The sequence below is a fragment of the Bombus impatiens genome, unplaced genomic scaffold (genome assembly GCF_000188095.3).
Source record: "Bombus impatiens unplaced genomic scaffold, BIMP_2.2 scf_0382, whole genome shotgun sequence".
Classification (NCBI taxonomy): domain Eukaryota; kingdom Metazoa; phylum Arthropoda; class Insecta; order Hymenoptera; family Apidae; genus Bombus; species Bombus impatiens.
In genome coordinates, this window is record NT_176801.1 from 391,523 (window position 1) to 417,838 (window position 26,316).

Sequence of the window (26,316 nt, forward strand, 5' to 3'; positions counted from 1 at the left end):
CACACGTGCCCGCCAGACGTTGCCCACAGGAGTTTCACCATACGCACGCAACCACCTATGTATTCTTTTGCTTAATTAAAGATGAGATAACAAAGATGTAAGTTGGATCTAAATACGCCGATGAAACAACGGAAATGGCTTTGGAGGTGGCGTCGAGCGTTACAGTTTGGAAATTTGCATAAATTACATGGTGCCAATCACGACATTTTTTAGTACTTGTTGCGAACGTAGGCATTGACAGAGATGTCACAAAGAAATGGTTTTAAAAGTCTTGGTGATCGTTTGGAAATCGTAGGAAGAAATTCGTACAAGTTTCGTAATATCGATCGTAATGATTTTTAAATAGAGATCGTTTCTAGCAATTTTTTTCAATTCGTCGACTATCGTGGTAACAAATTTTGAGATCATAAAAAGAAAATGTAAATTCCACGATATTAATCGCGATGAGTTTCGAATAGATGTGCCGATGAAACGGTAAAGAGAACGCCAAAGTATTTTTTAATCCATTAGCTATCACGATATCGTTCGTTCGGAGACGACAAAAAGGAATTCTTTTCAAATGAAAAAGATATACAGAACGAAGTAAAAAACGTCACGCGTCGCGCCAAGTTTGTAAAACAGTCTATGAGAATACAGCGCTTAATCGTTGAACGCGAAAGCGACGAATCGTAAATAATGGGCGCGAAGGTATTGCGATATTGTAATTTTGTAATACGATATTATAATAAATAAAAATCCGATCTAAACGAAAATCCTTTAAGTAGGTCTGATACCCACGTGGCACTAAACGTACCAGTAATATTATGAAATATTATCCGATAGTAACGGAATCCATTGTGAGTCACCAATGTCCTACGCAACGAAAACGCTTATCTCGAACAATATTTACAACTAACTAACTCTGAAACATCTTCCATTAATGCTAATAGAATTACTAAGAATAACGATATATAATAACGCTAAAAACAAACTGCACAGCAAAGATACGTCCATTTCTCATAGGCCACACTTCCGGATACTCTTACGTGATTTTATATTTTATATTCTTGCCAACAATGATAAAATAGCTAAAAAACGTATATTTTACCTTTCGGTAAAACGATCTTACCAGTCTCGAATTCCTAACACGAATCGAGTTACTTTTATTCGTGTTCTCCTTCTCGACGTTGATAACGCGAATAATTGAAAGAAATAACGAAGAAATTGATACTTCACCTTTCAGCAAAACACCGAACCTTTCATCTCGAACTGCAAGTAACAATCGCGTTTTCATCGTGCATCGACAGGACCTGTTTCCCGAAGAAAAAAGAAAAGAAAGAAACGTTATAGACTCGGAATGAACAGGCGACGTCTGATATTTTACAGAGGCCGAACGCGAGCCATCGATGAATAAACGGCACGGGCACAACTGGTACGATATGATAAAGAAGCTTTTCGACGTGTAATTCCCCGTAAGCGAGCACGCTCTCAACAGGAAAACACCGAAGGATAAATAACTCGTTCCAAGGCAAGTTCGCGTCGAGTCTAAATATAAATTCGCAACAAATCAATATCAACGCACAACGACGCCACCGTGGATTCGATGGGCATTTATCGGATATGCAGACGTTCCTCAAATGCACGTTCGATGAACGTGATCGCCGACAACCTTTTCCGCAACTATAAGCGCGACTTCTATCGAACGCTTTTTACGAAACCGCTTAGCTTATAATTAAGTACGTTTTCCGTCCTTATCTTTTAATACGCAATATTAGTTTGCAAGACAGTGGTAAGCGAACATGACGTAAACCGGAGTCTATCCTGTGCCGAATGACGAGAATTGCGATAAACAATACTAATAAAAACAATAAGTACAGGGATATTTCGAATAACAATAATGCGCAAATTTATTTCGAGCATCGCTCGTTTCCACAGACATTTTGTCTCGCTTTCTTCATTTTTTCCCTCGATCCTTTGAAATAACAGCAAAGTACTAATACCAAATATTTGAGCAGCAGTGTAAATACTGTCGCTAGTTGCGAAAACACAAAGGTACATATACACCAAAGAGCGTTCTTAAACGCGAGTCGCTAAACCGATACGGGCAGAATGATCGAAACAGAGAGCGTAACGTAAACCATAAAGAGTTGCGAAAAAAAAAAGGCGAAAAGTAAAGCAGCTCGCCGATATCGGCCATTAATTCTTGCGCACGAAGAATCAAGAAGCAAATATAAGAGAATAAAAAAGAAACAACAACAAAAAAGACCAATCGTGTAGCCGTTTGTAACAATCGTCCTCGATGGTCGTTTACTATCGCCGCGTAAACATTCATGCAGATTCGCTTGCGCAAAAACGAGATTACGCAACATCGGTTGCATTAAAGAATTTATTGTTGTTCGTTTCACGCGGATGAATCGAATCGTTCCGAGAACGATCGATTGCAAGGAAGTTTTTCCATATCCTTCTTCGCGCTAATTGTCAATCTCACTCGTTAACTGTTAGCAAAAATCTTTCTGTTATGTATTTTCACTAACGCTATCACCAGTACGATTTCATCGAATTTCTGAGTTTGATGTTATTTAATGGTGAAAAGGATGCACTTTGACACAACGTAATCGGAAAGAGGAACAACCTATTCGATCCTAAGCAATAAACGAGAAATCCATGAAGTTTATAAAAGAGTTTAAAATATAATAATCAGTGTACTTGCGATCAAGCGTGGAGAACCAAACTATCGTTGATAATAACGGCAGATATTTGTAGTAACAAGCTACGTGCGATATCGAAAAGTTTACAAAATTCGCGATCCAAATCCTATTTCAAGGCTGTCAGGCTAAAATAAAACTATCTATCTGTCTATCCCTAATCTGTCTTTGAAATCGATATTTTTCGGAACAATTAAAATCAATATTTTGGGACATTGCTTGGCAACTCGGGAAAAAAATTATTTACCAAACACGTAACATTGACAAAAAGGATATATTGTAAGAAACAATCGTCGAATATTATTTTTGTAATTTTCTAACAAAGGATTAAAGTATTCTAAGTCGTATCACTTTTCAGATATGTCAAACATTAATGATTCTTAATACAAACAAGCATATAGAATACAAAATATCGAATACTACTGATCTTTAATACAAATAAATATGAAAAATTCATTATAAGATTAAATAGTCACTATGGTCGTATATAATCCAAAGATTACGGTAACGAGTTAAAAGTAAAGAAAAAGTTAAATAGTCAAAGACCACAACCATCGATATTACGCTTAGCGAGCTAAATCGATTAATATTACCCGAGACTTCCGTCTTGTCCTTTTGGAAATATTCCAACGTTGCGCCAGCATTGCAGCTAAAGTTCATCGTAGATTTAAAGGAAGCATTGATACCGAACACTACGCGCTGGTATATCCTTACAAGCATACTCGACCCACCTGCAATGCTGGTGAAACGTTACAACACATTTTTGTAACGTCAAATTTTTTTCACGACTGACAAAGCTTGAAGAGACTAATAAGATACAAAACGCAGAAGTAATTAGTAACTCTAGAACAGATTTAGTATGAAAATTCATCGTAAATTTTCAGAATACACGTCACAGGATACTTAAAATCCCATAACGATAAAATCGAAGCTATACTCTTAACTATAACTTTCCTAGCATAATCTGATCGAAGTAGCACACATCACAGTTATACTCTTTCATCTATTAATTCCCGACCTGCCTATAAAGTCGCATAAAAAGCCCGAAAACTCGATGAAATAAAAACTACGGTAACGATAAAACATCCGGAATATAAAAAAAGAGAGAATGTTTCAGATTTTCATAGAATACCAAAGTGCACAGGTCATAGTGACATTTATCTGACCTTAGGATGATCTTGAAGAGCCCTATATCGCAAACTTATCAACTCAGAATTTTTACGCCTTCCTCTCCCTCTCCCTCCCTCTCTCTCTCACCTTCTCTCTCTCTCTCTCTCTCTCTCTCTCTCCCTCTCTCTCTCTCTCTCTTTGTCTACTTCAAACAAAGTACGAGAAACACAACGACGGACATGTACACCTGTTAAGCAATGCACGCGAGCATTATGTCACAGCATGTCCCCTAGTTGTAATTATACTTGGTAAATTATTAGTCGTTGCTCGTTTCATTGGACGAAAGATAGACGCAGGAAACGCAAGTACATATGTATATGAAAACGACTGATAGTGGAGGTTGTGTAACATCGACTAACCTTCGGCGAAAGCCGTTTTCGGTTCGATACTTTTCCATCCCCGTGGAAGGAAATTCTACTTCGACGATATCGACCGCGTGAGACCGAATATCAAGGCTGACTCCGTGTCTAGCTCTCAGATATATTTAATGAAGATCCTAGTTCTCGTTGAACGATATCTCTCTTTGAAGCTTCGGCGACCTAGTTTTATCTGGATAGAGCCGACTGCTTCGTGATTTCTGACGAAAGTCGTGTTCTTTTCGCGGCGTTCTTACATCGAAATTGTCGCGGTTTAATTACGGGGTCTGTGCGTAGGTAGACGGTTAATACAATAGCCACGAAAGATATTTTTAGATGCCTCCGTTTTCCACCGCGACGTTCTTTTATCAGCCAACAGACTTCGTTTTTATGGCATTACGTTTTTGCAGTCGTACGAAAGTACTACCGAATGATACGGAACCTGATATACTTGGATCTAATTTGTTGGTACATAAATGCTGTAACAAATACAATGCTGTAGAAATATTTTCTATATTCGAAATTGACAAAGAACATATATATGTCGGATTAAGGTTGGAATTTTGGGCGTTCGGTGAACCTTCGCTCAAATTTATCATCGGGGATATAACTAATGTTTATTGATACAAATGTAGGCAATACAAGAGGTTGATAATAACGACGATAAGATGACTGGGGATGTCGATGACAACGAATTCAGGTTCGATAACGAATCCGCGGTCTACGGAATGACGCGTGTAACTTCGCGTACAAGTAAAACTTATCTGCATGAACTCAACAAAAGGCCAAGTGGAACTGCCCTTATATATTCCTCAATCTTTATTTTTAAGGAAAGCCATATAATCGTTCCATACCTCTGTGAGATACACGTTCCTCCCGTGATCGTGGCTACGTTCAGTGACCTGCTATGTCACTTCGAGCCCAAGCGCATCGTCGTAAAATCAGATTAGAACATTAAAACTATTGCCTATTTTTAGTACTTAAGCGTAGCTATAGTAAAAGTCTGAACTAGATTATCGAGGTTTTTCCCAACATTCTAAACGGAAAGTCCCGATGTCCTTTCATCTCCGACATATATTTGTATATATGAAACATCGCGTAGTAGCGTCAGTTTGGTGACATTGATTCGTTCGATTTTCGCCATACCGATAAACAGCGAGGAGAGCAAGAATATAAGAAGAATAAAATAAATTCAAAGATATTTAGAATCATTTTCCTTTCAGAACGTAACTCTTTAGTTTCTGAAACATCCGTACAAGAGAGATCGATTTTTATGCATTTGCGATCGAAGATTTAAAAATACACGTAATATACAAGAATATATAAATTATCCAAAATACGACACCTTCCACTATAACTATTTATATCTAATTATATACAGAAAAATAAAAATTTGTACGGATATCCTTATAAACTTAACGATGCTTAGAAACAAATGAATATACAAGTATTACGAAAAATATCTTGTTTCGTATCCGAGAAACAAAACAGTAAATTCCAGACGATATACAATATTTATAAAACTAACACGATTACGATATTTATAGAAACGAGAAAGAAACGTATAAAATAAGCGTTACGAGTATCATCGTCTATCTCGCCAAAATTAAAAATAGACGAAGAAAAGAAGACAAGAAACGAGAAGATGTAGAAAACGCGGAGTCGACAGATTCGCGATCGCTATTTCATCTTTCGAGACTCGACCATTCGATACGTTACACGTTCCAGCCCGTGGCCCGATATATTTCCACCGCAAAACAGCGGCATTGTCAGCCAGCATTACCCGGAAATATCTATAAATTTATTACGAGACCCGTGGAAATGCATCTGTGCCGGCAACGTTTGCCGAACAAAGCAGAGAGTTATTTATCACTCTCGACTCTCGATTCGAGAGAATAATGCTCGATGCTCCCTGAATTCACTTGCCACCTTTCTAACGATCGTACGATACGCGTGTTCCGATTTTATAAGATGAATAATATAAGACGCGCAGAAGGACAAAGCAGTATTTGTTTGGAACGATAGAACGAAGAAAACAAACGAGGAAATTCATTTCCTTAACGCTTCGTACAAATAAGGTATGGGCAGAATACGTTTTTAGTCCTTAATTGCTACCGTGAATGAACGTTCGATTTGCTTTGGGGAAATTTCTGTTTAAAATCAAAGAATCGCTAGAATTACGATCGTGGAAATAATTATCTGAGGTAGATGGCTTTTAAGAAGAATAAAAATAAACGTGTGCTACTATCTAAGATATTAAACAAATGGGCATTAGAATAAGATTATTGCCCGAGGCATTAAACGATAAATATAGAATGCGAAATACGATTCGGTATGGTTGGTATTAAGATTTGGAAAAGTAAATCAAGCCAGATAATCTGAAAGTGTATCGTCGACGAGAAGCTTAAAAGCACTTTTGCCTTCCACGTTCCTTTCTTACGATATAAATTATGCCTACTACAAATTAATACAGAAATTCGTTCGATCGGTTTAAGTGCTTTCAGAATGTCCTCTTCTTTACGATAATTGTACACTGTCGGTGTTATACTTCTAATCTACGTGGTGGAAGGTTATAGATAGTCAAGGACGGTATCTTCTTAAGAAAAAATGTAGCACATTTTTTTTTAATGTAATCCTTTTAGCCCAGAATACTTTCCATCGTAAAATCTATATCGCTTTGCTTCTTCTTTGTTTTATCTTCTGGATTATCGGCAAATCGAAAAGTTTTAATATTATCATTAATAATTAAGAAAACAATGACGATTGTAGATTAGTAAAATGAACGAACCTCTACGTCGACCTGATGAATCCGCGTTTCGCAAGAAACGACGTCATAGACATCGTCGCAGACGAGTGCCGATCGATTTAATTCTTAACGAGATTTCAATCGACGAGACGTTCGAAGAAAACACAAGTGAGAGAGAAAAAAAAAGAAATAATTCAAAGTCACGATCTACGTTTCGCGAGCGACTTGCATTTTGGAACTGGAGTAATTAATACGTTATAATTAAAAATACAGCTAAGGCTGGTTTTATCATATTACGATTAATTAAAATACCACGAATATAATTCCACCTTAGAAACAAAAATAACTTCAAAATGCTATTTAACGCGACCTTGGCATAAATCACATTTCAACGATAGCATTCGCGTATTTTTAACTACCTTTTTGTCACTAAAAAAGAGCGCAACTATTTTAAGTTCAATGAGCCACTCTTCGTATAAAATATAAATACGTTACTGTTGGACATGGACTTTGAGACGCGGTGAACGATTTTGAACGACCTTGGACAGCCCACGTAGTAAGACCAATGAACTTCCGAAGTGTGTTAGGTGCTTTAAAAAAAAGAAAAGAAATACTATTCCGTTTGAGAACGTGCGAAGGACAGAACAAAAAAGATAAGATAATAACAACCTGTACTTGAAATATTTTCCCGTGTAACGAATGTTATACGTAATTTCAAACACAATCCGATAGAAAAACTATAATTTTATACGTATGTAGGTGTGATAATAAATATAGTTTCGAGATAAAACGTTTCGATAGGTAACTGTATCTTATATCGAAAAGAAATGTGTCTATCGTGTTATAAAATCTCTATTATCGTAACATATAGCCGTGAAAGCTATTTGTTAGTTGACGCTTCCGTTGTTGTGTTTTAAAAATAGCGAAACGTTGTTGCTTCACGAAATAAAATCGAACCGCGCAAGGTTATTTATTATGGAGTAGAACCATTTGCGCGAAACGATAGACAAACGAAAAAATTAGCCGCTGAATGTTTGATGAAGTCAAAATAACTGGAACAAGACCACGCGAGAAAGCGGTATTTATTATGCAACAGTCTAATAGAATTTTTAAACAGATTAGACTTTTTAAGGTCTTAACCTTTCTAAGATATAAAATTCCTGTAGAATAGTTTCGATTCTTCTGAAATCTTGATGACTTTTCGGAACGTTTCGAGCATTTATTCTAATCGTAGTATAATTTTAATGCGCCGTAAAGATAATCGCTGAAGAATAATTTATAATTATTTGAAACGAATAAACGAAAGCTAGATAAGTATTATCTTTCTTACGAAGTCAAAAGCTTGGAAGTAATTCTACTTGACAGTGATAATAATAATTTCAATATTTTTATAGTGCGCTCAACGAGCAAGTGATCAGCTGTAAACGGAAGTCTCCTGTACCGTAGCACGTGAGATAGGCCAGAGATATTGCCTGTATCTTTGTTTACTCCTTATTTTCTTCGTTTATTTATATTAGCTATGTTTTTATATCAGTTCCTTCGTTGCATATTTACATTTACATTTCGATACTATTTTATTTATTATTATTATCGTTGTTATTACGAAAGTATATGTGTAGATCTATGTATAAGTAAAAATCTCCCTTTGATGCAACGTTGATTTGTACGTATCCGCCCTCAGGTCTTTCTCATTGCACTCCGTATGAAATTGTTTTGTTTGTATACACTTTCGACCCAACTACGCTAAGAGACAGTCCGTCGAAGTTACGCGGCGTTGGCGATCAGACACGAATAGACCCAACTTGTCAAATTTTTGCCTTTTCTTTCGGTCATCAGCCTTTGTTCTTTCTTTATTTTTCCTTGTCCATTTCTCTTTCATAGAACGTATAAAAGGAACAGAGATCTTTCGCGGCGTAGATAATCGTCTTATCGCCATGCTGCGCGTTTGCATGCGTCCCTGTCGGCGCCACGTGCATTTGTTTACAGTTGGCGATCCGACTCGTTGAACGGATTTATTTCTTTATTTCTTTGAAGTAAAATTCCTTTGAAAACTAGGTGAATCTTTAATGTCGTTTCAACTTAACAGTCGTTAAGAAATATTTGTGCGTAATAATAATAAAAAAAATATTTCAACCATTTTATTGAAAACAAAGTTTCTCATCAAAATGTAATTAAGAAATTTTCTAAAAGAGATAACTGTGATAAATATATAGATGCCGACAAGCGTATTCGTATAAAATTTTTGTTTATTTCGTAGATAGATGAAGAACAAGGTTCTTTAAATGCCACAATAATTATCAATTCCAACGCAATTAATACCAGAAAACTCGAACTAAAGTTCTCAAAGCAATTTCTACGATTTGCTATCTTGTTAACGAAACATTATACGAAACAGTTCGAAGCTTTTTTTATCGTCATAATCAACAAATACTCTTCGATCATTCGTAAGTTAACGCGAGATTAAACAGAGAAGAAGAAAAGCTTGGTTTTCCGTTTCCGATGTAAATTTCCTCGGATCTGGAGAACCTCTGTTTCCAGCAACGTAACTTTTTGGAATTCATAGCGAAGAACGTAACGAAGGAGCCTCTCGATTACGCGAGAAACGGAACACTTTCAAAGCGAAACGTTTCACAACTGACCACAAATAAAACCCGTGTCATCGTGACTGCTTTTTGAATCTATAATCAAATGCCAAAGTACGATCTTTCGAACTTTACACCATGATGCGTCTACTTTTCAAAGTTATCAGAATCGAATATTCCAGATTCAAGTAGGTAACTAGTACGAAACGCGCACGTATCAAACCAGATTAAACCGTGGAATGTGAACAGTTCGATTTTCTTTCGTATTCAACGATATCGGACGAATCGCCGACGATGACCTAACGTTATCCTATAGCGCGACCCTCAACGTTGCCGCGGAAGCCTCGAAAGATCGCGAACAGCGCTAACATATTGTATAATCAAGTTTCAGTTTGACGTATTTTGTATTTTTAAATTTCACTTTTAAATCGTCGTTTAAACCATGAAAATCATATTAAACGCGATCTATCAGATATTACACAGAGTACTATATTCCGTATCTTTAAATTCTCATAATTGCATAAAAATCCTATCAAATATCACCCATTAAGTGTTATAAAGGATATTCTTCGTACGTTTGAACGGATTTTTGTATCTTTAATGTCACAGTTGCGGATAAAAGTCCGAGACCTAGTCATCGACGCGTACGGATGTCAGTCGCTGCACGGGTGTCCTTCGAGAACACGATGCAGCCGCGACTGACCCGCAAGCTGGACCCAATTGCACGCATCGCCTTCTCTCTCGTCGTCTCTTTCACCGGAGCAAAACCGTTCGGGGAAGAATGCGGATGAGAAAGTGTGTAAGTACGTGCGCCGGTCACGCGTTAGCCGGATCGATGTCCAGTGTGTACGCGTGCAAACCGCGAGAAAAAGAAGGCAAAACGACAGAGGAAAAAGAAACGCGAAAGAGGCGAAGGGAGAAAAAGAAAAAACGGAAGATGAACGTACACACATGGACGAGATAGGGCGGAAAACCGCATCATGCGGTTAAGAGTGTCTGCCGTCGAATTTCTTCGAGCGGTCGGGATAGAAGTTCACTGTGCGTTTCGCTCTTCGCCTTTAGCCACGAATCTTTCGCAACGAATATTAGCTTTTCTGGTTGGTGAGAAACCGTGTTTGTAAAACAGAAGATTAAGATTTCGATGAAGACTAAGAGAGAGACGCGTCGATTTTAATCTACCAATTAATAATTAAACGACCATAGTCGGTTACATGGGAAGAAGATTATCGAGCTTTAACCAAACAATGAAACAACGACAACGATTTTGTCAACGAGTGGGAAAAATTCAACAACAAACGTAATATTTGCAAAGATTACTCGATTCTATGAAAATTTTATAAAAATACGTTGGCTCGAAATTTTTCTCAAATTTCGCTAGGAACGGTTCCGAGCGACCCGATAATTCGAAGACTCAATTATTGTTATTGCGTTGGAACCACGGTCCCACGAGTATCCCAAGCTATACGAGTATATCTCAAAGAATAGAGCGCTCTGCTCCCGAGCTTGCAATTACGAGAGGGTGACAAGCAGGATAAATTGCACCATCGCCTTCTAATCGGTTCACTCGACTAAGATACTAAAGGCGCCATCTTGACTTTTCTCACCGTAAGAAAGTTTATTCTTAGGTTCTTTATTGCGCCGAAATAGGTTACTTTCGACCCGAAGAAAAATTAAATTTAAAACAAAACTTCACCCGAGCCTAATACCCACATCCATCCGATAGAACTCTCTCAGCCATAAGGAAATTATTTCCGAAACTTCTTTTACGCCAATGGTATAATTAGTAATTTTCTTTATTTTCCAACCAAACCTAATCTTAAACATAATACGATTCAATTGATTTCAAATCTAGCCGATTTAGCGTGTACATAATTTATAAATAAACTTTACGCGAAAAAAGAAGTCGAAAATATAGAATAAACGAATTTTTTAATTTTTTTTTTAATTTTTCCATCGAGACAACGATCTACAGTGAGATCCGTTATAGCGAAACGCGATAAAGTGCACGCGTACCGAGCGAAAATTCAAAGTCGATTTTCTCGAAAACAAAGCTTCGAAAGAAAAATTTTTATTCTATATTTTCGACTTCTTTTTCTCGTAGAATCAGCCCCTTTCCACTCGTACCACCAGTTACCAACCACCCTGTATAATATTGTATATGATGCCACTTAAAAAAGTCAAGGTCACATTGACCTTTTATTAAACAATAATTTGTCAGAAATTTTTAATATCCAAATGTGTAGTAAACCAAAAATTGATTAACTTTTATTTAAAACACTTCTTTGTGAAATTATCGGAAATGCTTGAAAAATACTGGTCATTCTCACAGGATAAAATTTACCGAATGTCCAGCTGGACAAATTGTAAAGTACAAATTAAATAAAAAAAAAATCTTACGAGATATATCCTCTATATCGGTATATTGAAATTGATACGATAAATCATATTTCGCCAGTTACCAACCACTCTGTATAAAATAACCGCAAAATTTCTTTCGAAAATATATTTTAATCGACGAGTTAAACTTCTGAAATCTTTGCTCGCGTCAGTCAAGGAAAAGTACACGTCAGTTGCGGTATGATATCGTTCCTTGGCCATATATTTACTCTCCGAGGTATTCGATATCTCGAAAATTCTGTACGTTAAACGTATGTCTCGTCAACTTGTTCGAAATCGGAGTATTGAATTCGCTTAGGGGTATGTATTTTTTCGAGGTCCGGTTTTAGCTGGGAATATTCTTTACGGGGTAATTTGAGGTGTCTACGGCGTGCAACTGTACCAAAGCATTTTTGCTACGCCCTTCGGACGTTCCAGAATGCTTGGAACATGGTGTTGAGGAGTTGTAACAGGTGTTCGAGTATCGCGGGAGGTTTAAGAGAGCTTAAGATATTCATCTTCGATATAACGTTCACGTACGTTTAAAATTCACGAAAGATCGTCGTTTAACTCGTTCTTGCGTAACTATACTTTTACTCTATTACTCGCGCTATTAAATCGTTAACTTGTTCGACTCGATTAGTATTTATGGCAATTAAATTTATAATTCGTTTTATATAAAATAACGATCTATAATTTGAGAGACGAATGTAGTTGATCGAGCGAATATGCGTCGACGCGATCGTAGAATGTTCGATTGTAAATTGATTTACAAAAATCCGAATAACAACGAATCGTTGTTGTTTTTTTATTTCGTCGCCGCGATCAGATAACATTTCGGATAATAGCGTTTCGAGTGCACTCAGTTAGCTTTGTTGCAACTAATTTCAAGTACGATCGCAGTTGGAACGAGCGTTACGCGATATAGTGGATTCTGTCTTTGAACAGTTGCAATAATAGAAGCGTTTGGCCCGCGATCAAATTCGGCAATTTCTTTCATCTTCGCGCTGTCGCGTTTTTACTAATAAAAAATTAATACTTATCGTCCTACTGTTACAGAGAAATAAATAAGGAAAATTCCTATTGCGAAGAGACGGATAAACGAAACATCGTCTAAAATTAAGAGAAGCAAAAGCTAAGTGACTAGAAGATGAATCATCGAGGATCATTGATAATTCCTCTTTTACGAGTAGACACTCGTAAAAATCGTAACGGTGCCCACACGTGATCGTTTTACTTTCTAGGTACTAGAAGAGGGTTAAACGTGACGTTATACACGCTTACAGCGTGACTCACTGTCTCTGTGAGATAGCACGATGCTCACGAAAATGCGACACAACCTTTGGAACGAAGCTCTATGACGCGTTCAACGGGACATTCAGAACTCGCCCCAACCTAAAAGTACAGTTCGAGAAAACGATCTAACGAGGCCGTAAATTAAAATATTAAGTGGTAACGCTGATTTATACAGCCACTTGTATAGCGTCTTGTAGAAACGTCTTCTTGAATCTCGAGATGTAAATGTCATTTGTAAATTAACATTTCTCGATAACATGATTTCATTTTACTAAGATATATTACATTCCACTTTCTTTTTTTCTATTTTCTATTCTTCATAACGATCGACATCGTACAATCCTGAACTCGTCTCTTTTCCAACAACAATGGAAAAAATGTATCAAACAACTATTATACGATTTGTAATAATTTAAACCAGCGTTAGAATGTTTATTTTATCCCAAAGTAAAAATATATTATATTTTAGCGTAGGTTTTGCTTCGAATTAATTATTCTACATTTCTCTGTAATTACAACAACTTTTTCCTGCAATTGCGTCCGAGATATTTAGCATAATTGAGTCTCGATTCGTTTAATCAACGCGAAATAATCACAGCGATTGAAAAATACAAAACGCCTTATTCTTTTCCTAACTACTATCTCGCTTTACGATCACGATATACAAACATTTTATGTTACATTTCCGAAATTACTATTTCAAGCACCGAAAGCTCAGAGACTTGAACGCTTGGCAAATCGTACGACCTCGTCGTACATCGATTCCACTAACTGTACACCATCGGTCTAGCGACTAATTGGGTCTACCTAATGCGAACACCATACGCTGAGTTTATTTACCAGGATCGTTATCAGAGTAAAGAAAGACAGCCTTTCGGACGCGAATGAGCCTATCGATGGAACGACTTTCGATCTTTAAGAGATTCGTTCGCGGATAATTTCGAAGATCGCTTCGCGAGTCGTTAATAATACTCGCAAGTGATAAGAATAGCACAGACCGACGATCGTTTTGCTAACATTTCTGACCAAGAATAGATTTGCTTCTTGGGTAGCGTTATTTCTTCCGCGGTCATGCGTTTATGGCAGCAAGGGTACGCGTTTATAGCTTTACTTAATTCAACGAACCGCTATGGGGATGAGAAAAGAGAGCGAAAGTTTGCGTCGACGTTTCTCGAATAACAAGAAGCTGGATTACCTAAATGTCGCAGCAAGCAAATTATCGACAACTGCGTGACTATGTATAAACGTTCGCTGAGATCGAAACACGATTATACGCCACGCTGACCGTATAAAGTCATCTAGCCGTATTAGAAAAAATTTGATTTCTTCTTTACAATACAGAATTCGAAGATATACAGGGTGGTGGTACAAACGGAAAGGGGGCGATTCTACGCGAAAAAAGAAGTCGAAAATATAGAATAACAATTTTTCAAGCGTGCATTGTATCACGTCTCGTTATAACGGATCTCACTGTAAATCGTTGTCCCGATGGAAAAATTAAAAAAAAAATTAACAAAAAAATTTTTATTCTATATTTTCGACTTCTTTTTTCGCGTAGAATCGCCCCCTTTCCGTTTGTACCACCACCCTGTATATCCCTTGTACCACCAGCTACCAACCCCCCTGTATTTCTTACGCTTCGAAACGCTACAAGCATAGAGCAACTTTCAAATTTTTATCTTAGATAATAATGAGGAACTCGTGAGTTGAATTAAATCGAACCTCTTTCGTTGTCTGTATCGGTGTATCCATTTATTTTTATAATACTACGTTAAAAGAAACGCATGAAACATTGATAATTCTAGCGTAAAAAATTGTCCTATATTTCGATGGTGTTATTCCATTTATCTTAGTCAAACTAGGTTAAAAGATACGCTCAAAAAATATTCGATTTCAACGTAAAGAATCTTTTCTAGAATATAATAACGACCGATACTCTGATCTCTTGTCGATACGTTGACTGTCATTTCTTACTCTATTCTCCTTATACACGATCAATCGTACATCAGATCAAATAGATAAAACCATCGATAAATTAGCGAATATACTTTTCTTTGGAAAAAAAATCACGACTTACCTTTGTTCGATTTGTCCTCGTGATCGTCAGGAACCGGCTCATCCAAGTCACTGTCGTCGAGCTCGTCAATGACTTCGGTCAACCCGTAACAGGTCTCCGTGCATTGCTCGATGACAACCTCCTCTCCGACATCAATCGTCTCCTCCTCGACGATCATCTCTATGTCGCTTCCGTCCTCGAAAAATCCACTTTCGTGCACCGGGTTCTTCATGACGTTCGTCGATGGATCACAAGTTCCCGACATAACTTTTCACACTTTTTCACGCAACTTGACACAATTTTACACTCGTACTGCACGCGTGATCACTGCGCGAAGCAAACACGAGAACACACAACCAGGAACGGGTCAGCAAAGAAGTCGTTGCATGATCCGCTTCGATGGATTTCTTCTTGTCCAGATTCTTCTTGCCACTGAATCGTAGATTCAGCGTAATACTATGCGTCGCTGATCGAACGAAAGTTCGAATCTTTATCCTTCTTCTCTCCTCGAACGAACGTACAAGCTCGAATGCCTTCTAAATGAACTTGGAAGCAAAGTTCCAACGATTCCTAGATGCGAGGAGAGACCGCTCGAACAACCTGCTCGGTCTGCTGTCTGTCGAAGACTGAATCCTATGCTCCCCAAGAGGTTCAGTCGTTGCTATGATTCTATTGTGAGTAGGTATACCTGCGAGGTAAATGAAGTACAGTTACAACTTTGTTTGCCTATTATCCTTTACCCATGACAAATTGCTACCACAGAATACCGAAGATGGATAGTTTCGAGGGTTCAGGGTCCCAGGTATAGAAGCAAATTACTACATTGTTTCACCTTTAAGCAAGGTGACAATTCGAATTTTAAGATCGAAATCCTAGGACCGTCTGCAATGAAACAGGATTTAGCACTAACGGCCCTTCATAAAGAAATAAAATAAAATAAAAGTCTTCAGGTAAGTAGGTAACTGTTTCCTTTTCTTACAAATTTTACTTGCAGCGACCTTTTTCTTTAATTTTTGATTAAACAATTTCACCGAGGAGAAACGGTCAGAGTGCATTTTTATGAAAACAACGTTAGACGAAAAAGTATACGAGTTTGCAATAACAAATTTTATTTGTAAAAAAATTTATATATATATATATATATATATATACTATACATATATATATATATATATATATATATATACTACCTCCTCTCCGACATCAATCGTCTCCTCCTCGACGATCATCTCTATGTCGCTTCCGTCCTCGAAAAATCCACTTTCGTGCACCGGGTTCTTCATGACGTTCGTCGATGGATCACAAGTTCCCGACATAACTTTTCACACTTTTTCACGCAACTTGACACAATTTTACACTCGTACTGCACGCGTGATCACTGCGCGAAGCAAACACGAGAACACACAACCAGGAACGGGTCAGCAAAGAAGTCGTTGCATGATCCGCTTCGATGGATTTCTTCTTGTCCAGATTCTTCTTGCCACTGAATCGTAGATTCAGCGTAATACTATGCGTCGCTGATCGAACGAAAGTTCGAATCTTTATCCTTCTTCTCTCCTCGAACGAACGTACAAGCTCGAATGCCTTCTAAATGAACTTGGAAGCAAAGTTCCAACGATTCCTAGATGCGAGGAGAGACCGCTCGAACAACCTGCTCGGTCTGCTGTCTGTCGAAGACTGAATCCTATGCTCCCCAAGAGGTTCAGTCGTTGCTATGATTCTATTGTGAGTAGGTATACCTGCGAGGTAAATGAAGTACAGTTACAACTTTGTTTGCCTATTATCCTTTACCCATGACAAATTGCTACCACAGAATACCGAAGATGGATAGTTTCGAGGGTTCAGGGTCCCAGGTATAGAAGCAAATTACTACATTGTTTCACCTTTAAGCAAGGTGACAATTCGAATTTTAAGATCGAAATCCTAGGACCGTCTGCAATGAAACAGGATTTAGCACTAACGGCCCTTCATAAAGAAATAAAATAAAATAAAAGTCTTCAGGTAAGTAGGTAACTGTTTCCTTTTCTTACAAATTTTACTTGCAGCGACCTTTTTCTTTAATTTTTGATTAAACAATTTCACCGAGGAGAAACGGTCAGAGTGCATTTTTATGAAAACAACGTTAGACGAAAAAGTATACGAGTTTGCAATAACAAATTTTATTTGTAAAAAAATTTATATATATATATATATATATATATACTATACATATATATATATATATATATATATATACTATGCTACGTACGACGAATAATCTTTGTCGAAAGAATAGCAACTTTTCTTTTTATTTCCAAGTATTTTTTCTCGTGGAAGAAGCTCTCGTAAGAATAATCGAATTCCAACGGAACAATCCATCTTCGGATCAATTCTATATATAACGCACGAGTGATGGTCGAGATAGACACGCGACTAGATTGCACCAGGTCGGCGAATAATGCGCTTTATCTAAGATAAAATTATTTTCAATACGTCATACCGAGTGTCGCTACGATTTCGCGCTTATCGAATATACCGAAATTCGTGCTGAATAGCTTGCCGCAAAGGTCGAAGTGCGAGGCACGATATGATATATCGTTGATCAATCGCGAAAACGACGCGTAACTGGAAAAAATAAAAATGTACTTCCTTAACGCGCTAAGCTAAATCCTGTCAAAATTATCGCTAATTCTATTCTAATTATCCACGAACGAGAAGACGAGTCTATCTATAAAAAAAAACAAGCATTATCTCAAATATATCAAACTATAATTTCTTCATATTTTCATACGTATGCTAAATTATCATTCGTTGGATTTTTAATTATTGGATAAATTTTTATTTTTACATTTAATATCCTCTCCCTTTTCGATGCTAATAATATACATATCTAATTTTCCCTCGTATCGATTTCTATATAGCAGTACACTCAATTTTTCTTCTCTATTTAATACAAACAACTAGCCAGATATCACAACGTATACTTTATTTCGAATATTTCATACACTTTCGCGGTATTTAAATTTCTCCGAGATACTCGCTAATAATTAGATATTTATACAGTTACGAAAACCGTCAATATGCAAAAATGCGAAAAGATGGAAAAATATGTAAAACATCGGAAACAAAGAACATATCGCTATCCCCTTTTATTCGAGTTCCAATTTCTTTATCTCTATCTCTAAGAAAAAGAATTTGCACGAATATTCACAGCTTACTAATAACGCGTTCCCGTTTACCTAAACGATTCTCATTTTAATCGTACTCCTATGATTAACGCAACATTTCCCAAAAATCGAACGTTTCGTACGTTTGGAGAAGGAAGTTTCCCTTTGCTCGACATCGAAACTCGTATCAACCTATCGTGTTTTTCACGTGTCGTCCGTTCAACGTAAGCGTTTCTCGGAGCGTTTTCTCGGAGATCCTTCGGTATCAGCCAGAAACGACCGGATACCCCAGTGAGAAATCGAACGCTCGACATCCGGATGCACGGATGTAATACGGTCATCGTTATCGTAATCGTACGTTTAATCGATGAGACACGACCGATCGATCGACGCGTTCCGTGTTACGAATCGAAAGTTCGAAAGCGAGATTGACATTGAAAAGAAGGTTTGAGATCGCAAGAGAGAAAAACGGTTTGTTATAGAAGAAAGAATAGTAAGATGGCTTGATCAATGACTAGTAGATTTTCTTCGAAGTGAAATTGTAGCAAGATGTTGAAAGCAAGCGTAAGAGAAAGTAATCTTGAAATACTAATTTAACCGTGGAAGATAGTTTGGTAGCATAAAATTCATTTATACTTTAACATTCGTTAGAACGGCAAATTGCAGAACGGTGATTAAAATACGTAGATATTTACAATCTGTACGACGTACAAGAACTGAAAGTTTGAAAGCGAAATTAAAATCAAGTCTAAGGAGAACACGTGTTAAGAAATATTTAACTATCGAGAAACAGTAATTCTTGTTCGTCAAAGTGCCAAGTCATAGAAGTATTTAACGCAGGCTTAAATTATCTTAATTTCTAATTTACAATAAGAAAACTACCTGAGTGTACAGATTTAAATATTTTCAAAGCTTAATGTACCAAGGGTCGACCGGATAACCAAAAGTATAGTATAATAAGTATAGTATAATACTTAGAAGCTGCACAATAAAAGTCCCATATATTGCCGTGTAAGGAAAGACATATACATGTAAAGCGCTTTTAACTAAAATCTGTCATGGCTTATTCTCGACAGTATTTTCGGTAATACTTTCTATAAACCAACGTTGTACCTTTCCCTTGCTTGGCAAAGTAATAAAGAAATAAATAAAAGAAACTACCCCCAAGGCAATAAACGCGTCAATACAAATCTGGGTAATTCCGTTCCTAGCCATTGTACCGAGTATCCGATTTGAACTACCTGAGACAATACCAAACGTACGAAGAAACAGTTATTTAGCTGAATAGAAGAAACACGAATGCTACGATGAAGAACGTATTCGCAACATATGTCTACTCGCGCATTTTTCAAATATTTATCGTATCGACGATAACACTGACGATATTTGATGCTATAATATTAAAAGAAAAATACGTAGAACGAAATATCGAAAAATATAGAATTGTTGCCATGAAAGCTTTTAACACGCAAATAAAACTACTGCTAACGATAAAATAAGAAATTCACGTCTGACGTGATCGTATCAATATTATAAAGTAAACATCTAGAATTATTGCTATGGAATCTCCTTAATATACAGGGTGGTTGGTAGTTGGTCGTACAAGGTGAAAGGGGGTAATTCTACGCGAAAAAGAAGTCGAAAATATAGAATAAAAGTTTTAAAAAATTTTTCTTTTAATTTTTCCATCGAGACAACGATCTACAGTGAGGTCCGTTATAACGAGACGTGATACAATGCACGCGTACCGAGCGAAAATTCAAAGTCGATTTTCTCGAAAACAAAGCCTCGAACGAAAAATTTTTATTCCGTATTTTCGACTTCTTTTTTCGCATAGAATCACCCCCTTTCCCCTTGTACCACCAGTTACCAACCACTCTGTATAGACTACCGATATTAACAAATAACATTTTAACTTTTTATTCCAATGATTGATGCTAATGATCATTAGTGCTATCACAGTATGTAAGACTTCTGCAGTTTCCTGCGATATGAAAACTCTAGTGTTCATCTATCAAAAGCCGGATTTAACGAGACAAGCAGAATGACAGACTCTACTTCGAAACATCGTTCACATTTCCTGATAATGATTCCGCGTAATTTACTTAAATTACCGTTTTATTAACAGCTATTACATTGCTACAATTAAAATGAAATTTCTCGCTGGATACATTGCTTAACCGTGTAAAATCACGATTCAATCTACCATCGAGAACCTAATAACACTGTCTGTTAATCATAATTTCGTTCGTAGCTGTTTCATTGTCTTATTAAACCGTATTTCATACGTGTAGTGAACTACTTATTACACTAATGGATTCAAGAAAGTTTAGTACGATATAAGAGTTGGAATTAAATTTTTCCAATCACTAATTGTGAAAACTCTAATTTCACTACTATTCAGTTTCTTCTTGTAAAAATGTTCAAGTTGCGAGCATTCTATTTCATCGTATACCGTATCTTTCAATATCGTTATTGCGTTAACAAAATTTTATAGAACGAAATATATGTCGGAGATGAAAAGACAGCGGGATTTCCCGTCCGTAATGTTGGGAAAACCCCCAACACACTAGTCCAGACTTTTACTATAGCCGCCCTTAAGCAATAGAAATAAGAAATAGTCTTAATGTTCCAATCTGACTTTACGACGATGGGCTCGTTTGGGCTCGAAGTGACATAGCGGGTCACTAGACGTAGCCACGGTCACGCGAGGGGCATGTACCTGACAGAGGTATGAAATGATTATATGGCTCTCCTTAAAAGCAAAGATTAACCCGAGAAGCGGAAACAGGAGTATATAAGCCTCTTTTGGGTTAAGAGAGTTAGAGTGTTAGAGTCGTTGGACAAATTGTCGATTGAGTTATCCGAATCGAGTAGTACGTCGATACTTGTCCTCCCGCGGATCGTGGATTCGTTATCGAACCTGAATTCGTTGTCTCCATCATCTCGACCATCCTATTGCCATTACTCATAGCCTCTTGTAGCGCCCACATTCGTGCTGATAAATATTGGCTACATTCGCGACGGTAAAGTAAGTAAAGGTATTTGCATCGTACGTGTATATCTCTAGATTTCTCATAAATTAATAAAAATTCACAATCGAATCGTCGATGTTATTCTACGATTTTTAACGATACTTTTCGAGATAGCGTAATAAAAGCTCAGGATTGTAACATCGATTCTCAAACGTGAAACTATCATAAAATAATGACTAGAAAGAAATGTCGTATCTCACTTATCATCGACGCCGGTTACGTCACACCGCAAAATACATATTCCTCGAAATTCACGTGTCACTCTATCTTTTGCTCTACCTTGACACGCTAGTTAAACGTGATTTAATCTTTCCGAGTTTTCTCTCTCGAATGAAATTTCTTAAATAGAAATTATTATCCAGGTAATAACAATCGTTTATCTCAAACATTTTGAGGCAAAGTTTCAGTATATTTAGTATATACTGTTTATTAAGAACAAGGCTTGCTACGCGTGATATCATACTCTGTGCAACAGGCTCGAATCGCGAAAAATAAGTAAACATACCTGGGCAAAACGGCTAGGGAAGACAAAGTCCATTCCCAATGCTAAGATATTGCAAAACAGGTATTAGGTTTATCAGGTCAGATTGACACGTTCACGCCGGCGCGTACCACCGGTGACTCACGCTTCGACGTCCCATCAGACAGCGCGTACCACCAAAAACGTAACGTTCGTTTGGTAACTAGGAAAAACTGCCAAAACAGTTGAAAATTTAAGTAATGGAAATTTAACGTATATTAATTAAAAACAAAAAAGTAGGATTTATCTTGTTTCATCTCGATGTTATAAACATAACTTAGAAAACAAAAATTCGATAGCAAAAGCATACAAATTCGATATTATAAAGTTATTATAAACATGAATACGAGCGTGGCCCCTGCGGCGAGAAACACACATGGCAACGCCGGCGTGAACGTGTTAAATATTTTCTACATAATGATAGAAAGCCATCCGTGAGCATAGTAATTCACTACTAACTAATAGCTGAAGTTACACGTGGCCAATTGTGTTTACATCTACTGACGCGACTGGGCAAAGCATTTTTGTGCGGGGGGGGGGTGAATCTGTATGTGTGCGTGTGTGTATATATATATATAGGTTATGCCATACAATTTTATATAATCATCTAATAAAAAAATTGACGCAATAAAGATATCATTGATCAAATGGTGGTCTCCTACTAAACATCAAATAAATACGCTTGAACAAACAGAATTGTCAAGAAAACATTAACGAAAGATATAAAAAAGATACAATATTTATTTACGAAACACCTACACTTCCAACGAAAAATTTTTACGAACACGTTACTTTATGCGAAACTTTCTTTTACCCAGATTTATATTTACAATAAATGCCTTGTTACGTCTATACAGAGTGGTTGGTAACTGGTGGTACAAGGGGAAAGGGGGTGATTCTATGCGAAAAAAGAAGTCGAAAATACGGAATAAAAATTTTTCGTTCGAGGCTTTGTTTTCGAGAAAATCGACTTTGAATTTTCGCTCGGCACGCGTGCACTTTTCATCGCGTCTCGTTATAACGGATCTCACTGTAGATCGTTGTTCCGATGGAAAAATTAAAAAAAAAAATTAACAAAAAAACTTTTATTCTATATTTTCGACTTCTTTTTTCGCGTAGAATCACCCCCTTTCCGCTTGTACCACCAGCTACCACCCACCCTGTATAAATTCTCAGATTCGTTGGAAATCTTACCGATAGAACGGCGGCAAGTAATCGCGTCTCGTTACCAACGCTAATGAAACTTCAAGATATTTCGTATAACTTACATAACTGTACTCGTAAAGCATTTCTAGAAATGTTCAAATACATACGCGAACCATTTGTACATAGCGATATTTCTTAGCAAACGTTGAAAACTACTGGTCAGAGCGAGCGTCAAAAACAAGCTTCCTATCGGTGATCATTATGAAGTACTATACACAGCGTGCGCTAATTACACGCAAAGTTTAAACCTAACCCGAACCAGTGACCCCGATACACGTATCACGTGTTCCCTGTTCGAACCAGACACCCTGTAACAACGTATTAATATAACTGCCATTGCTCGATTGAACAGTGTATCACGCGAGTATTGGGTTAACCGTAACCGTATTATTCGCGTAGTCGGATACCACGGCCAAACAATCGGTAACTAACCTGCTTACGCGCTCGGATGTACCGTCGTATCCGCTGAAAACCGGTGTACGTCGACTCAATTTTCGCCACTCGGTACAACTTCTTCTCTTCTTTCATTTTTTTTTTCTCTTCCTACTGTCATCGTCATCGCCATAACCTCCCCTCGCTCTCCCGATGACGCAACACGATTCGCCAATGAGCAAAGGGAGGGGGCAAGGCATGTCAAATCCGACCAAAAGTAGCGTTTCTTCGCAACGAGGCGCGAAAATCGTATACTAAAGTAATTTCGCCACGTGGCTACGAATCGAGATATTATCGAAGTAGTTATCGAGAGAAACGCGATGTTGTATTGAAATTTGTTCATTAACGGATAAAGACATGCACTGGTAGCGAAAAGTAACTATGATTCTAAAAAAATTCAGATTTAATAACAATTTTGATTCTTTAAGGAGATCGGATAATATCTCAGGAAAATTCATTGTAACGGTAAACGAATTGAAAAACAACGATACGAACGAGTCCGAGAACAAAAGGATCGTTACCACGTGCTATAATGAAACTTCCTCTTTGTATTTCTGAGCGTTAATACTATATTTTATAGCACCTCGGAGGTCCATTTAGAAATCCTAACCTTATTTAAGCATACTTGGTTTGTAGCAGTATTTTAATATAAATGCCGTCGTAAATTACGATGAAAATACTATCTTGATGCGAAATAAACAAACGAGTATAGTATCGATATCTTAAAGAGTCAAAGAGATATTCGGGGTTTCCTAGAGATATCGATAATCGACCAATGGTCTCGTCCAATAGCCAGTTGTCGACTTCTGAACAGCCACTAAACATGAGTGATATACGGATACTTAAACATTTGCTTATTTTAAATAGATACGTAACACGAAAGGTTTGCCGCAAGAAATCAGTTCTAAGAATTTGTGGAGATAGCGATGGACAGTCGATAGATTCGGTGCTATATCAATTTTCTAAGTTGTTATCTAAACGTGACATAAATAAACTATGTTTCGTAATAGTTGCAAAAATTATTATTATAAAGAAAAGGACCCGTTATATAAAATATCGCAATATAAATCTCAAGTTACGTATTATTAACAGCAGTAACGAATTTGATGATAAAAAATACAAATCTTTTCCAAATAAACTTTGCATACTATAAATTATTCGATTATTCTATTCGATGAAAAATGACAACATCTTATAGAGGGAAAGTTCATAGTCTGCAACCTGCAATTTGTCGACTTACTAATACTATTAAGTGGTAAATTATCGTGCAAGAGGATCCAGGAAATATTTCGCGATACTGTTTCTTTTTATGGACGAAATATCAAATGGCTTGAACGAAAGTTCCAGCGTGGGCCACATAACCCACGCAGCATATTCGTGACGTTTATCAAATAATCTGTATTCCATGATATTACAAAATCGATTACAAAATCGAAAAGATTATCATTTTAAAGAAAAAGCCCTAACGTATAAAATATAGCAATACACCACGATTAATATACTGACAGACGATACGAGGAAGTACTTTGCGATTCGGTATTCGCATTATATTCACGCGTTATATAGTATACAAAGTATTACGATATAAATAATAATTAACACACCGATTGACGTTATGATCAAGTACCTCACGGGTCACCAACGATCCATGCAATACATTATACGAAATATTTTGATACGGGTCATCGGTGAACCATAGGTTACAACGTGAAGCGAAGCAAGATAAAAAAAAAATTCCGGCCAGTTAACGCGGTTAACTACCGTGTATTCGAAAAAGTTCCGACCGACCATGGCGCAATCCCTTTCTCTAGTTATGCAGTCGTGTTCCAATTCCTAAGAGTCGAGTCAGGCAAAAGTGTCAGGCCGAACGAAACGGATCGGCCGTCGTTATCCTACTGACACACTTTAAGTCGCGTACCTTGTACGGAGAGCAGGCCTCGGCCTTGGCCACCTTCGCGAATATCTGCGCGATCTGCTCGAACGTAACGTTGACTCGGGAAGAGACACCGTGTGGAAAAGTGGATAAATTGATTAGCCGTGACCACTGCTGCCACGTGTTCCGCTGCTCCAATGTTTTCGATAGACACACTACACACACTCACACACCGTGACACTCGCGAGCCTCGCCCGTGTATACAGGGCACACGGGGCTTCGCGTTGGTATTTATTTTTAAATATTTACTGCGCTTCCAAGGCACGTCACAGTGTTCCCCTTCATCGATACATGGAAGTTTCCACTAGGTGCAGTACCCGGGTACCTAGCACCACAAGAGCATATGGTTTCACGAGGCGACTGCTGCCTGTCTGGCCAATGTATCGTACGACGTAAAAAGGAACGTTGTACTTGGCGCAGCGTGTCTTTTCGCGTGTCACGTTCGATACGCGGCCCCGCAATCATGTAACACGCAGACCTCTTGACGTTTTACACCACGCAGTCGATCGCGCGAACCAACAACTGATAGTGTAACTACTATACAGCGTAGAGGTCGTAAGCGTGTAATACGAATATGATTTTGCTTTTCAAAAAGCTTCCAGTCGATATATCTCGTTTCACTTTCACTTCACCGATATGTTACAAGTACGATGGAAAAACGATATTTGACGTACACGAGGTTACGTAGACTACGTACACGTAGATACGACGGATCGTAATCCGCGGTAAACAAAACACCATACGCACCGGCTCAAGTCCGAAAGCCGACTGGCGGGCC

At 37.5% G+C, this 26,316-nt stretch overlaps 1 protein-coding gene and 1 long non-coding RNA gene across 4 annotated transcripts in view; both read right to left on the reverse strand.

Annotated features, from left to right (window-relative positions):
* The window catches only part of LOC100742551 (ribosomal protein S6 kinase alpha-5-like), a 59,707-nt gene that overhangs the window by 27,539 nt on the left and 5,852 nt on the right, over positions 1–26,316 (reverse strand). Inside the window, exon 1 of one of the 3 annotated variants that reach the window (XM_012386268.3) lies at positions 15,288–15,953. The exons of 1 other annotated variant lie outside the window; for it this stretch is intronic. In XM_012386268.3, the coding sequence (XP_012241691.1) occupies positions 15,288–15,531 (244 nt within the window). In that variant the 5' untranslated portion in view covers positions 15,532–15,953. Of the gene's footprint in view, positions 1–1,108; positions 1,132–15,287; positions 15,954–26,316 lie in introns of those variants that run through there. One more of the 3 variants, XM_033320990.1, reaches the window with a different exon arrangement.
* Positions 16,622–26,310, reverse strand: LOC117151722. The gene is made up of 2 exons (XR_004461824.1): positions 25,524–26,310; positions 16,622–17,005 (listed from the first exon to the last, which is right to left on the reverse strand). It is a non-coding gene; the product is annotated as an uncharacterized LOC117151722 (long non-coding RNA).